This window comes from Balaenoptera physalus (assembly GCF_965194825.1).
Source record: "Balaenoptera physalus genome assembly, chromosome: 9".
Taxonomy (NCBI): Eukaryota; Metazoa; Chordata; class Mammalia; order Artiodactyla; family Balaenopteridae; genus Balaenoptera; species Balaenoptera physalus.
In genome coordinates this window covers 99,447,140-99,463,309 of record NC_138888.1, presented here as the reverse complement: position 1 = coordinate 99,463,309, position 16,170 = coordinate 99,447,140, and the positions used below count along the sequence as shown (strand labels likewise).

The window sequence follows — 16,170 nt, the reverse complement described above, 5'->3', positions numbered from 1 at the left end:
CATTCTCCGCTATGTTCTGTTCTCTCTTTTGGAACTAGCTGGACTTTGTCTCATATTTTTTTATCTCTTGACTTTTTAATAAATTCCTTCTTTGAAATTCGTTTTTTGTTGTTGACAATCTTAGTATTGTTTTTCAAGAGTTCTTTTTGTTCTGGTATCTGAACACTAATTAGAGACCATTTTAAATTTTCTTTTCTATTCTTGGAATTATCTCTTACTTTTCCAAAATCAGTTCTCCTTTACATTTATCTTGGCCTTTCCCTTTAATGCTCTAGGTTTTTGGGTTTTTTTTTTTTTAATGATTTATTAACTATCCATAAGGGGAAAAAGGCACAAAGACAAAAACAAGGCATTAGAAAGGTTGATTGGGACTTCTCAGGGTGTGCTTGTATGTGCTTATGTGGAGGTGTTTTTGAATGGACAGTTATGACTTTGCTAGATGCCTTTTGGCGATTATTTAGGTGAGATCTCATTATGTTATCTTAAATCTGAAACATTGATGAGAGTGAGAGTACACGGTCTGGGGGCTTATTAAATCATCAGATCTTAAAATCCAGAGCTGATATTGTCAGGTTTTTGGTTACAATTTGGCAAAACCCTTTTGGGAGGCTATTTTGCAAAATAGACAAAGAATCCTAAACTATTATATAGTGCTTATAGCAGAAGAACCTTAAAAGCACTCTAAAATTTTACCCAGTAATTTGATTTTTCTGATACATTCTAAAAAATAAATGACTTTAAATAGGAAAACAGTTTGATCAACACTTTTTTACTGCAGAGTGCTGTATTAATGTGAAAGAATGTAAGCAGTTTAAGGGTTAGACTAATGGTATACAGTGTCTATAGAATATTTTGTAATATTAAAATGTTTTAGAAACATTTAGAATCCATATTCTATGGATAAATATTTATGCTGTAATATTAAGTGAGTAAATAGAATGCCAAGTTACAGTGGAATTTGTTTTAAATTTGCATAGAAAAACTAAACTGAAATCTTAATAGTGGGACAGTGGGATTGTGGTGCTTTACTCTTTAAAAAGAAGCAATTTATATCATATTTTATATTTCAGAAATCCATATTATGTATTTAATAAAATTCCAAAAGGAAAAAATAAACCTATGAAATAGCAACAACAATAACAAAAGACTAGGAGAAACACACACACACAGACATACACACACAGACACACACACACACACATCAAAACAAGCACCAAAGAGAACTCACTCATTTTCATCTCCTCTGTCATCAACTATTTTCCACTATCTCATCTACTATGAGACAGTGGAAACCTATCTCACACACATAACCGTGTTGTTTCTCAGCAACGAATTAGCTCATTTTTATACATGTCTGCAATGTTTGATACAAAATGTGTTGAAAGGTATGACTAATATTCTATTGTAATCTCATATATTTTTTTACATCTCATATAAGCAATTTCTTTTTCATTTGTAAACTTTGTGGCAAGACTAATTTATATGACTAATAATGGATAGTGGGAGATAGTATTTCAATAAAAATATTTTAACTTTTTTACAGTTAATTTTGCTTTCAAATTGGCAGATAGGTTGAGCACACTTATTATTAATTTTTAAATACAAATCTAAAAATATTACGGTGCACAAAAAAATAATACATAGGAAAATTTGGAATTAAACAATAGTTTTCCTAAGTGTTAAAATTCTACAAAAATTAATGAAATATCACAGATTTAAAAGAATGAATAATATTAAATGTATTAATTAAAACAGCTGCTTCTACTTAACTACTAATTGTAACCTTTTGAATAAATTAAAAATGAAATTAAGTGAATTGTAAAATTTAACTAAAATTTAATTTAATTTAATTACAATTTAATTGTAATTTTAACTTATTAAAATAAATAATAACTATATTTTGTTTGCTTTTATCAATCCTGTAGCACATATTCAAAACTTGTAACATATTCAAAACGTGGAACCTGCACAAATCTGGCAATTACTTTCTATTGATGCTTTTTTATAGCACTTAAAAATGTGAGACAATCAAGCTAAGATTGTGATAACAACTTTCTAGAAAATATGCAGATGTGCATATCTTCTGCTTTTTTCTGCCTCTTTATTCAGCTTAATTCCATCTTGAAGCTTTTGTAATAATTGTAAATTTTGTTGTGTTCTGTACGGTTTTGAAGGAAATTCATATTTATCCTAAATACACTTTAATATTTTTGTAGAAAAGGACCTCATTTGATAAAGAGTAGTATTTTGCTTATTATTAGTGTAATAAATAAAAATTTAATGTCTACTTAGTTTCTGTAAAATAATCAAAGTTTCATACCAATCTCCTTGAACTCCATGAATTCAGACCTTCTCATCACTGTCTTGTCAACCAAAGAGTCAGCCAAAGAGGAAGCACATCACCTGTCCCCATCCAGGGTCTGGGCGGAGGAGACTCAGTGTCACTGTTGATGGAAGTTCTGGTCCTAGGGTATCGCCATCTTTGATACGTCCACTTTCAATCAATCAGGACTTCTGAGGGACCTTATTAATGACATCTAAGAGATGGTGGTATTAACACATTGTGCACAGTATAGCCATATTTGGCAAGCACGTTAAATTGAAGTTCCGTTCCATAGATCCTGTATTCTGATACAGGCGTATACAATGCATTGTTCATCTTGTTAAATGGGAAGTCTGTGATCTAATACATTGTGCAGATGCTATAATTAACTGCTTTTGTGGACCAAGTTGTCTTCATTTCATAACCCAAGGAAGTGTAGAGGAATGAGTTAAGCATAATCAATCGTAAACATTTTATAGCAAATATCTCTGCTGGTCTTAGTTTTCAAAATTCATTTGCATTTTCTTGCTTGGAAGGGAGCAGTTCTTAACAGTTCATCTGCAATATTTTCCTTTTTAAAAATATATTTTCTCCGTCTTTTTCTTATTCTCACTTTAGCTTTTATTTTGTCTTGTAAACAATAACAAGTGATAGTTTTCTTTGTATCCATCTGAATGTTTTCAGTAGTACATTTTCTTATTTTTGCCAACTAAACAATGCTTCTTCTTTTCCTCTTTTATACTGTTTCTCACTTAATGTGTCTAGGATTTATTCATCCTTACGTGATATGTTTGCACAATTGTTGACTGAGTCAGTATTAGTGAAAGTGAGGACCTAGAGTTTGGTAATCAGCCTCTCCCGGAGGTGCTGTGTCTGAAATGCAAAGGAAAAACTGAAGTGCGATCCGAGAAAAGTCACTGAGGCGGGCGTTGCTGTTATTATTGTATTATTCATTATCTCTGTTACCATGATTGTCCCCATTATTACATTCGTTGTGTCACCACGAGGAGAGCAGCTATACAGATTTACTTTAAGTGGTGATAACATCTTATAAGTTATCAGCAGATGTGTTTCCAAATGATGGCTCCGAAATAGCTCTTCTAGCTGAGGTTAGTTGGTTGCTGGTAAACTAGAGAGAATATACAGCCTGACCTTTTCTTTTGTGCCTACCTTTCCTTGTTTGTTCCACGTGAATATCTTGTCATATTGATTTTAATAATGGATGGTTTTTGAGAAGATAGATCCCTCTAAATCCTATGACACACCGAGGTTTACGTACATAAATATTAATTCTATGGTGCCCTACAACATTTTTCTAATCAATCGACTACCCTGCTTAGACCATTTTTACTAAGCTATTTTAAATGAAACTTCAAAGTCAGTCATTCAAAATGTGATGGATACGTGGTAATATGCAACTCAGAATCATAGTGTTATAAATGCCAAGCAAAACTCTGTCCTGGTTACCAGAATTCTATGATTTCAGATGCTTCTCAGTCCAGGCATTCATATACTTGACGGTGACTTGTACAAAGATCATTTTCATGAGAAATGTACAAGGATAAATATAAAGATGGCAGCCATTCTTTCTTCCTTAAGGGATATTTTAGTGTGATGAAAACAAATAATTTCCAAATAGCACAGAAAATTTATATCGTTCTCTCTTCTTCAAATAGGTGATGTGGGTATGCAATTTGTGTCGAAAGCAACAAGAAATCTTAACCAAATCTGGGGCGTGGTTCTTCGGAAGCGGCCCTCCGCAGCCAAGTCAGGATGGAACCCTCAGCGATACAGCTACAGGCGCTGGTTCTGAGGCCCCGAGAGAAAAGAAATCCCGGCTGCAGGAGCGATCTAGGTCTCAGACCCCCCTGAGCACAGCCGCTGCCTCTTGCCAGGACCAGGTTCCCCACGGCGTGCCGCCCGACAGGAGCAAGGGGGCCGAGCCCTCGCAGCAAGGCGGGAGGCCTGAGCAGAAGCAGGTTTCTTTCAGGTCCAGAAGTGAGCCTCCCAGAGACAGGTAAGAGGCCATCAGCCCTTAAGCAAAAGGCAAAGTCTTAGATGGAGAGCAAAGCCATCTGCAAGAATTTAACTGCTAGGATATGTGGAAGGGGCCCACAGGAAGGCAACATTGGGCCTGGGCTGCCTCTGTCTAGAACGTATCCTTCCTTAGGAGACCTTTGCTGAGAAGCTTGTCTTTCATGCACGGATGTAAACAAGTCATCTGACTCAGTCACCCACCTGCACTACTAACTTCCAGCCCTGAACTGAGAACAGCTCTTGGACCATTTATTTTCTGTTTGAGTGAGTCCTGTAGTTGAAAGTGTGCTCTGAGAGAAGAGGGTGGGGAACTGACCCACTGGAGGGTGTGTGGGTGCATCAGCAAAGCCTTCCTAGAGGACATTTCTTTTACGCTGAGCTTGGAAGGTGACTAGAGATGAGCCAGGTGAAGGCTGGGAAGGGTGTTCCAGGTAAGGGCGCTGGCACCTGGCCGGAAGGAACAAGGCCGGTGGGACAACCTAAAAGATACTATGGGCTCGAGGGTGAGTGGCAGAGAGGGGGAGCGAGTGGGGAAGAGGTGACTGGTAAGGTCTGAGTGCCCAGGTCACACTGGGCCTTTTAGCCAGGTTAAATTTCATAGACTTTATCTTAGAAATAATGCAAAGCCTCGGAGGATTGTAAGCCTGGGCTAACGTGATCAGATTATTTATTTCAATTTGTCGACTGAGTCATTCGTTCAAAACAGTGGCTTTATGACCAGACAGGATGCCGTGCACTAGGCGACAGTGCTGGCGTGGAGGACGTGGCCCTTTTCTTCCCGAGGCTGTGAGTTCGGGGGACCTGACGGTTAGCACCAGGCGTGGCTGCTTTTTGTCTGTGTGACCCGTATTTATTCCACTGGGTGGGAGGGTAGGATCCAAGGAAGGCTTCTGCTATCTTTTTCAAACAAAACCCACACAGTTAAGATCAAAGATTTCAAAGTTGAACAGGTCTGGATTCCAGGCCTGGCTCTGCCACGAGGGGTCACAGGCACCTTGCAGGGGCTGAATGAGCACATGTGCTCAGCAGCTGGCCCTTGGGTGGCCTCCAGTGAAGGCAGCCAGTAGCCGCCGTGTGTTTACCATCAGTGAACACTGCCAGGAGCCAGAGGGCATAAAGATGCTTCGTACAGGGTCCCTTTTCTCACAGATCCTGGGGAAGAGACCACACCATCTCCGAGAGAAGACAGAGCCCCAGGCAGTGAACTGGCCCGGAAAGGTGATGTGATCAGAGCTAGAAAATACAAACACGAGTCCTATGGGAGCCACAGGAAAGAGGAGTGTCTTCTGAATTAAGGTTTATAGGACACCCAGGAAATGTGTGGTGGGCAGACGGAACAGGAAAGGCCATGACAGGAAGGATACAAGAGCCACCTCAGTGATGGCAGGACTCACAGAACTGCTGACAAACTGTTATGAGTTAAGGGGAGATGAAGATATCGAAGGGGCAGTTCAGGATTGCTCAGAAAAAATGATCTCTTTTAAAGAAGAGGAAGAATTTGGGGCTGTAAAATTTCTAAAGAGAAAATATGAGTCCTGTTTCTGATAGAGGGTGAAAAACTACAAAGAATTTAAGAGTAAGGATCAGGAAGAGGCTTTCTGATGAAATTTGAAAAAGACTGATAAGGGCAAATAGCCTTTCTGATTATATAAATACTTAAGAAAACAATGAGGACGTGGGGTTGGAGGAAAAGGCAAGGAGAGCCAGGTACCAGTCAGGGTTGGCCTGCTTCAGAGAGAGAAGGAAGACAGAAGGAATGGCCGTCTGTTTAAACTACTGAAGAACTCTTGATCCTATTTTGTACACTCCTCAGGAGCTAGTGGGAATGGAACAATTAAGGTAGAGGTAAGAAAAGGCCTATTCAGTGAAGCAAAGAATCAGAGAGACTGGCGAAGTTCCATTTGCATAATACTCTATCTTTTCATAAAGCATTTTCACAGATGGTGTCTCCTTTAATCCTCACACAAACTCTGCAAGGTGAGTGTCATTTATCAGCATTTCAGAAAAAAAAAAAGAAAAAGTAAACTGACGCAATAGAAACTTCCAACAAGCACAGCTATGCCTTAATGAGCTACTAAAAGTTTGCAGTGCATTCGTCACTCTTATGAAAACTCTATTTGATAATGATGGACTGTAGTCACAGCAGACCCCTTACACTGGAAAACAGCAGTGCTACGTTTGCAATTTCTCCCTCCCTGAAAACCCCTTCCACTTCAAAGGGCCCAGTGATCGAAATGCCTCAGGCAGCAACGGCCATGCTTCTATTTTGCTTTTTTGCGCCACTGGAAACCCTTTGCCCTTTCTTTCCATCATCACCAGACCCTCCTCAAACTGACCCCGCAGCTTAGCAACTACTACTTTGGAAAACCACAATAGAAACTGCCCTACTTTTTCCCATCTTGTATATTATTCTCAAATTTTGTTCATGAAGTCTGCTTTTGGACTTCCAATCAAACAATGTTCTCTCCGGAAAGCCCTCTCTATGGACCTCAGGATTCCAAAAAGAGCCTTGGTTGCCCCCATTTTAGTTGCATAGTACAGCATAAAGTGCCTGAATGCTTAGCGGAGGCATCCCCTTTTTGTAACTTCTGGGGTCGATGCTGGAACTTTCCCAAATCAGATGAACTCCAGTGTAGAGAAGGGCTGGAAGGGGTATCTTAAACAGTACAGCTTAAAGATTCAGACTGCCAAACCCTCTTCCGTTACTTTATCCTTGCCAGTGCCTCCCAGAGGATGGAGAGAAAAGTAGGACACAAAACGGGTTTCTTTTTTCACATTCTTTTCCATTAGAGTTTATTACAGGTTATTGAATACAGTTCCCTGTGCTATACATTTTGGACTGTTTCCTGAAATGAGGGAGAAGGCCAGGCTTGGGGGGAGGGAGGAAAAATGAAAAATTATTTCAAAAATTTCAAGATTTCTATTATAGTTGCCTGGGGAAGGTAAAATGAAGGCTAAGGTTCAGCCATTTATTTTTCCTAACCGTCTCCCTAAAAAGTGGTGGGGTGCACATAATCTCATAAAAAGTACTTTCGTTCTACTATTGAAGAAGTGCTATTAGAGTTGATTTCTGAAATGGACATACTTGGATTCACGTTTCTTTAAGTTTCAGTTATAATAAGAGATTGTTAATACATGTGGCCCAAATATATATCAGGTATATATTTCGTTTTGAACTGATACGTATGTATTACCGTTTGCTCCTCGATTATTACCTATATTATTTTTATCGAGAACATTTTAAGTCTTTGATTCACAAGCAGAGGTTCATAAAACTTGTTCATTTACTGAATTAATTTATTGATTTTTAAAATGATCTAGTTAATTTATAGAGAATTTAAAATCTGAAAGCCAGTTGTGAACGCCCGGAATATGTCGTGAGGCAAAGGAGCCTTATTTAGAAAGCTATTCAGATATACAGGTTTGATGTAGTTCTTTTATCACCTCGCTTTTTAATTAGACATCGAAGTATAAATAATTATTTCCAAGGATGCTTCTGGGGTCTGGTCTTCGCCTTGAGCTTTACACACTGCTCTCCTTCTCGACGTTCCTTTGTGCATCACAGGAAGAAGACCCCGGGGCTCGCCGAGCAGAATGGCAAAGGCGCCCCAAAGGGCGATCGGAAACGCGCGCCCAGGCCCTCTGTGCAGCCCGCGGAGGGGCCCACGGAAGAACGGGAGCGCAAGGAAAGGCGGGAAAGCCGAAGGCTCGAGAAAGGCCGGTCCCAGGACTACCCCGACGTGCCAGAGAAACGCGAGAACGGCCCGGCGGTGGAGGCCGAGAAGCAGAGGAAGGAGGAGGAGTACCAGACCCGGTACCGCAGCGACCCGAACCTGGCGCGGTACCCGGTCAAGCCGCCGCCCGAGGAGCAGCAGATGCGCATGCACGCGCGGGTGTCCCGCGCCAGGCACGAGCGGCGCCACAGCGACGTGGCCCTGCCGCGCACCGAGGCGGCAGCTGGGCCCGAGAGCAGGCCCGGCCCGCGCGCGCCCAACGCCGCCCGGGGCTCGCCGCCCGCCTCGCCGCGCGCCTACTCGGCCGAGAGGACCGCGGAGGCCCGGGCGCCGGGCGCCCAGCCGCTCGCCGAGCCCAGCCCGCCGGCGCCCCGGCCCGGCCCGGGCCCCGCCGACGCCCCGGAGCCTAGGGCCCCGGAGCCGCTCCGGAAGCAGAGCCGCCTGGACCCCGGCGCGGCCGTCCTCGTGCGCAAGGCCAAGCGCGAGAAGGTGGAGACCATGCTGCGCAACGACTCGCTCAGCTCCGACCAGTCCGAGTCCGTGCGGCCGTCTCCGCCCAAGCCGCATCGCCCCAAGAGGGGCGGCAAGCGGCGCCAGATGTCGGTGAGCAGCTCGGAGGAGGAGGGCGTGTCCACGCCGGAGTACACGAGCTGCGAGGACGTGGAGCTAGAGAGCGAGAGCGTCAGCGAGAAGGGTGAGCGGCGCCGCGCGGGTTCGCGCGCGTGCGGGCTGGAAGCGCGGGTGTGGGGATCCGAGGTGAGCGCGCGGAGCTGGGGGCGCGTGTACCGGGATCCAGGCGCGCGTGAGGGCCTGGGGGCGTGTGTGCCGGGATCCGAAGCGCGAGCGGGGGGCTCGGGGGCGCGTGTGCCGGGATCCTAGGCGCGAGCGGGGGGCTCGGGGGCGCGTGTGCCGGGATCCGAAGCGTGCGTGTGGGGCTCGGGGGCGCGTGTGCCGGGATCCTAGGCGCGTGCGGGGCTGGAAGCGCGGTTGTGGGGATCCAAGGTGAGCGCGCGGAGCTGGGGGCGCGTGTACCGGGATCCAGGCGCGCGTGCGGGGCTGGAGGCGTGTGTGCCGGGATCCTAGGCGCGAGCGGGGGGCTCGGGGGCGCGTGTGCCGGGATGGCAGGTGCGGGCGTGCAGGATTTAGAAGCGCGGCTGGTAATGTCCAACAGGGTGACTGTGACTGTAGCTAACGCTGCTCTACGGTATATTAGAAACTGCTGAGAAAGTAAATCCTGAAAGTTTTCGTCACAAGAAAATTTTTTTTGTAAGTGGATGAGGGCATGGATTTAGTTAAACTTACTGTGGTAGTCAATTTGGCATTCTATGTATGTCAAGTCGTTAGGGGTCCACCTTAAACTTCCACGGACCTATGCGTCAATTATGTCTCAGTAACAGTGGGGGAGAAAAGTGGGACCATATATATATATATGTTATATATATATATATATACACATATATATATATTATATATATATATATATATATATATATATATATATATATATATAATATATATATATACACGTATAAAACATATATATTTTTTTTTTTCGGAAATGGGATTTAAAAAACGTAACCACATGCGCCAGATTGGGGTTACAAGAGTTCTTCGTGATTTAGGTTGCTGTCATTCTGGGAAATTCAGTACACAGTCTTGTGTTTTTAAGTTATTATTCGGGGGTGGGGTTTTTTTTCCCCCAATTATTTATTTATTTATTTTTGGCTGTGTTGGGTCTTCGTTTCTGTGCGAGGGCTTTCTCTAGTTGCGGCAAGCGGGGCCCACTCTTCATCGCGGTGCGTGGGCCTCTCTCTGTCGCGGCCTCTCTTGTCGCGGAGCACAAGCTCCAGACGCGCAGGCTCAGTAGTTGTGGCGCAAGGGCTTAGTTGCTCCGCAGCATGTGGGATCTTCCCGGACCAGGGCTCGAACCTGTGTCCCCTGCACTGGCAGGCAGATTCTCAACTACTGCTCCGCCAGGGAAGCCCCCGGGGGTGGGTTTATTTGGCTGACAAAAGGACGTGTACCTTCTTTTACACTTCAGTGGTGTAATGCTCCAGTCACAGAGGTAGCGTTTTTCAAGTTTCAGGTGAATTTTTCTTACAATTTGTGAACAAGTTACAAAGTTTCTATCATGCAGATGTTATACATCGTGTTTTGGTAGTAACTTTGGAGTACAGATTTCATTTTACCTATTACAGTCCAAAAGATTTTGGAACATTTCGTGATGGGCTGACTCTTTTTTTTCTGTCTAAATCTGCACTGTACAATACCATAGCTATATGTAGATATTTAAATTAATTAAATAAAATTAAAAATTCAATTCCCCACTCCCACTAGTGCTCAAGAGCGATCATTCCAGAAAATGCCTTTAAGTAGCACTGGTGTAGAAAATACTTCAATTTAATGTTAAAATCACACGTTTGTTTTGAAGAGTCTCCTCATTTTGCTGCTGTTCACTTCGATTTAAACTGGCCACAGCAGTAAATTCAGTGGTTGTGGTTATCGTCTGTGTTGTAGTGCTGGGGTTCTTGGTGTTTTTCTTAACGAACTCATATGTTGAGGTGACTGACTATTTTTACAGTCTTTGGCTTGCTTTAGAATCGGTAAATTATGCAGTTAATATTATGTTTTATAAAGAGAATCACTTCCTCGTCTTCTCTGCCTGCAAACTGTGTGCATGTGGTTCCACTCTCTCTCCCTCCGTTCTGTTCTCTTTTTCTGTCTCTTTCTTTCTATATATATGTGTGTGTATATATATATGTACACACATATATATCCCCCAACAATCTTATACTATATTTGGGAACAATTAAGAAAGCTCACTCTGTCGCTATTATTACTGCAACTCAAGTGGAAATAGCTGTCTTTGGAATGCATGCGTGTCTGGGATGAGTTTGGTTTTTTCAGCTCTCCTTCTCATCACTGATGTTTATAAGTTGCATATGGTCTATAGGTTTTTTAAAAGTTAGATGGTGAGTAGCTTCTCGCTGCCTTTCATGCCTTAGTATTGTTTTGTGAACACGTATTTTTTCCCCTTAAGTCGTAAGGTAAGTGTGAAGTAAAAATGTAAGGGGATATGCTTAATGGGTGTGCAGATAACCCCCGATGGGGATGGTATAGGTATAGTTATATACGTGTATTTTCCCACTCCTTAAAGGAAGGGTCTACACCAGCTCCTCTTGAATATGTGTAATAAATCACAAGACAGAATTAGAATTAGAATTGAAATTCAAAATTATTCACGGTCACAACAGATTATGAAAGAAACATGACTAGTGGTGTGGGTGAGTGGAGAGATGGGGCTGGTGTGATGTGAAGCACGTACTGCCTCTAGCCGCTGTCTCCCTTTCTTGGGAATTCTCATTCCGGGCACTTGGGTGACCGCTTGGGGTTTATACACCTCTGAAGCTGGGGTTCAGTCTTCCCCTCCGGAAACATAGGAGCCATCATCTGATACAGACTGCCCTGTTTTCTCTTCATGTATAAATAATCTCATTCTGAACGTCTATGAATGTAGCATAGACATTTTCCTATTTCAGCCTTCGTTAGAAATTCTACCATCTGTAATATTTATTAATGACTTTACTGCCAAGCCCCACCATTGACAACTAAGGGCTCCCTTGGGGACCAGCCATGATCATCTCCAGCACCCTGTGACCCTGCACAAGTTTTTCAACCTCCTTAAGTCTCCATGTTCTCATTGGCACAGTGGAGATAAGAGTTGCTACTTTGTCAGGTTACTGAGTGGTTTGAATGAGCTCATGTGTCTATAACAGGATGCTAAGCTAGCATTCTTCCCCTCCTGCTGTGCCTGTGGCATGTCCGCCATAGATCTAATACTGCGGTGAAGCTGAGATCGCCACCCACATGTAAATATACAAGGAAGAGGTAAAAGAACCCATTTTATACCTTACAGGCTCCGGTGAATTTCCCTGATCACTCTTATTATATGAAGAGTGATCAGGGGAAGAGATGTCTTCCCAGGAGAGAACCGATGCTGTGCTGTGACCTTCAGGGTCAGGGAAGGTTATCCCCATGGAGTAAATATCAAGAGCAGTGGGAGAGAAAAGCTGCATTTCACCTATATCCCGTGCATTTGCTTGTTCACGCTATCAGTTACACGTATAAAGTAAATATCTAACATGTGCCTGGCTCTCTTAATCTGTTTGGGCTGCTATAACAAAAGCCCACAGACTAGGTAGCTTATACACAACAGAACTTTAATTTCTCACAGTCCCAGAGGCTGGGAAGTCTAAGGTCCAGGCTCCAGCATGGTCTTGTTCTGGTGAAGGCCCTCTTCCTGACTCAGGTGAAGTCAGCACCTTCGTGCTGTGCCCTCACATGGGGGAAGGGACTGGGGAGCTCTGGGGGGTCTCTTTTATAAGAGCACTAATCCCATTCATGAGGGCTTCACCCTTGTGACCTAAGCACCTCTCAAAGGCCCCACCTCTTAATGCGATCATTTTGGGGGGGCTTAAGATTTAAACACATGAATTTTGAGGGGACGCAAACAGTCAGACCATAGCACTGGCACAAGGCATCTACTTAATATGTGTGCACTATTCTCACCATTTATATTTTTATCCTTATCATTATGCTTAGTTGGTTTGTATGTTTATTAGCAAATGTGGATTTAACACTTTCAGTAGATATACTGATGTTAAAAATAAAGAAATATGCTTCATGCCCTTATGGAGCTTACATTCTGTTGAGAGAAATAAACAATAAAGAATAATTACAGGGCTTCCCTGGTGGTGCAGTGGTTAAGAATCCGCCTGCCAATGCAGGGGACACGGGTTCGAGCCCTGGTCTGGGAAGATCCCACATGCCGCGGAGCAACTAAGCCTGTGCACCACAACTTACGAACCTATGCTCTAGAGCCTGCAAGCCATGACTACCGAGCCTGCGTGCCGCAACTACTGAGCCCACGTGCTACAACTGCTGAAACCCACACATCTAGAGCCCGTGCTCTGCAACAAGAGACGCCACGGCAATGAGAAGCCCACGCACTGAAAGGAAGAATAGCCCCCACTCGCCGCAACTAGAGAAAGCCCACGCGCAGCAACGAAGGCCCAATGCAGCCAAAAATAAATAAATAAATATTTTTTTTAAAAAAAAGAATAATTACACAATGAAGTTCAATTTAATAAATGCCTCAAAGGAACATTCCTTACAGATATATTGATACAGTTTTGCTTTGTGTCCAGACATTCAATTAAAACGAAAAAAAAAGGTTCCCTGGGCAAATGGCATCTGAAAGACAACACAGCATTGCTAGTCAATAGGATGCTTCGTGTGTAGTTTAATTACACACACACACATACACACACACACACACACGGATTATCAGTGAGCTCTATCTAGTGGGCTTGTCTAAAAATTGAGGTCAGCTACCACATGTTTCAAAGTGAACGCTGTTTGTTCAATGTTCATACTGCTCTTTCTTTGCCAACTGGGAAAAATTGGGCATTTCTCATTTCTTAGATTATAAGAATTACCTCATATAAATCTCTCTATGCAGAAGAATAACAGTGAACTAAGTCTTACTTGTAATAAGATAGCAATTGGATTTACATGAAATGTGTAATAAGATCCACTGGGACAAAGTCTAGTGAGGATCTGTGCCCCTAAGGAAATGAGTCAAGAGGCTTAAGGAGAAAGAAAGAGCTGCAGGCAGTGCTGATGGGGATGAGACAAGGAAACAGCACCAGTGCTGAAAAGAAACAACATTGCTGCCTGGATCAGGGGATTTAATCCACTTATACTTACAAGGATCTTGAAGTATAAGTCCTTGGAAGAAGAGCCTGGCATTAGATAACAGGATTTCCTTCCCTTTTAATCCTCTCCTTGTTGCTGACTTGGAGTGAATGGGGAAAATACAACCCAAATTAATGTTGCCTTTGAACTTTTAAAGCACTCTGTGAATGGCGCCTGGGGTCAACCTGTATAACAAGGGCTAAACGGTTTGTTTGTAACTGTTACTGCTAAGCATCATTTAGCAGTCCTTGTAGGAGCATTTGGTACCTGGATGACCGGTAAGAAATGATACCTGCAAGGCTAGCAAACAATGAGTGGTTGAAAAGGGAGACTGACAGCCCTTCATCACAGGGTTGAATTTTCCTCCAAAGACAAAGACAGTTTCAGGGGACCAGGGCGTAGGTTGTGGGCAGTGTGAGCTCTTCACTGTTAAGTTTGGGTACCTGACAAGTTAAACATTGTGGAATCAGGAACAAGAGCTGAGAACCCTGGCAACAATCAGGTACTAAACTATTTAAATGTAACTAATTCACGCAACACTTTGTATTATTCTTTAGTCATTAAACTAAAACTACTGGGAGTTTCCTCTTTGGGCTCCAGCAGTATAATGCCTACTGCTCACATAGTACTTTTTTTTTCTCATAAATTTATTTATTTTATTTATTTATTTTTGGCTGCGTTGGGTCTTCGTTGCTGCGCAGGGGCTTTCTCTAGTTGCGGCGAGCGGGGGCTACTCTTCCTTTCAGTGCGTGGGCTTCTCACTGCGGTGGCTTCTCTTGTTGCGGAGCACGGGCTCTAGGCACACGGGCTTCAGTAGTTGTGGCTCGCGGGCTCAGTAGTTGTGGCTCATGGGCTCTAGGAGCGCAGGCTCAGTAGTTGTGGCGCACGGGCTTAGTTGCTCCACGGCATGTGGGATCTTCCTGGACCAGGGCTCGAACCGTGTCCCCTGCATTGGCAGGCGGATTCTTAACCACTGTGCCACCAGGGAAGCCCTCACATAGTACTTTTAATTCTACCCAGGAGTTGTTGATTTACTTCTGTTTCTTGAGAGCAGAAAATGCATTTTATATTCTTTTAATGCTCCTAGTGCTTTTTCTTGTAACTTCAAGGGGGTTTGCAATTAAAGAAGGTGGCCATCGTTCATGTAGTCATGTTTTAATTTCTATGTGACATTACATAAATATTACATGATTTATATGATGTTAAACAAGTTATGTATAAAGATTTGTGACATTCCAGGCACACGGTGCTAGAGGTATAGTGATTAAATAAATAAATACAGACATAAACATAGATACATATAGAGACAGCCGTGGTTCCTGCCCCCGTGACATTTTTATGGGCTATCCAGAGGACTCTTATTGGGGACTTTACCGACAGGAGACCCCAAGATAAAATCAGGTTCTGTGGTAAGAATTTGGCTACAGGCACTAAAAAAAATGTAACCTTTAAACAATTACAACCTAAAAGGGCTTCCTCTTTAAATGGCTGCTGAAACGTAAGCATTTATTTTTCTTACCCCATGAGACCCCATAGCAGTGAAGAGGGAAGGAAGTGAAATATGAATAGTTGCTAGAAAGAGAAAGTAGCCTGCTTTGGGACAGAGGAGCTTGCCAAGGAGGCGAGAGGGCTGGGGTGGAGGGCAACGTCCCCACCCAAACACAGAGATGTTCTGTGCAAAATATTTTTGACATTAAAAATAAAATAATAAATAATTAACTTAAATAATTAAATAATAATATTATGAACAAAACTCAAAGAGAAAGCTCTGGGTACACAGACCCATGGCACTGAAGTGCTTGGGCAGAGATATTTGGACAAAATGCAGGACCGTGCATCTGGACTAAAGATAACACACTTGCCTGCAGGTATGGATTAATCTTAAGCAGGAAGCAAAGTATCATGATCTGAGACCTTCAAATAAAAGCTGATATAAAATCTGTAAACTCCTTTGGGTCCAGAAAGAGGCAACCATGAAGATAACCCACAGGGAAGCCCATGCAACCCTGGGGATGCCCAAAGGATGAATCCAGACATCAGCTATGAAACATAAGAGGAAATTCAACAACAGTAAACATGCCAAGGAAACACGGAAAAATCTATAAACTTTTGGAGGTTAAACAATAAACCAGGTTGTGTACAAAACAGTAAGCATTAACCTGTCTTTACACTTCTCATCAGTAATGGATTCTGGACTACAACTGACCAATGCTTTCAAAGTTTGGAGCGAAACCATTCTGAGATTGCTGTTCTATTCACATCTAAACCATCAGTCAACTCTCAGTTCTCAGAAAACCTACTTTGCAACCTGCTTATGAG

At 42.9% G+C, this 16,170-nt stretch overlaps 1 protein-coding gene across 9 annotated transcripts in view; it reads left to right on the top strand.

The window, feature by feature from the left end:
- The window catches only part of RIMS1 (regulating synaptic membrane exocytosis 1), a 463,443-nt gene that overhangs the window by 247,434 nt on the left and 199,839 nt on the right, over positions 1 to 16,170 (top strand). For all 9 annotated transcript variants that reach the window (XM_082474132.1, XM_082474094.1, XM_082474131.1 and 6 more), the window contains exons 4-5: positions 4,000 to 4,340; positions 7,926 to 8,788. In XM_082474132.1, the coding sequence (XP_082330258.1) occupies positions 4,000 to 4,340; positions 7,926 to 8,788 (1,204 nt within the window). The remainder of the gene's footprint in view (positions 1 to 3,999; positions 4,341 to 7,925; positions 8,789 to 16,170) is intronic.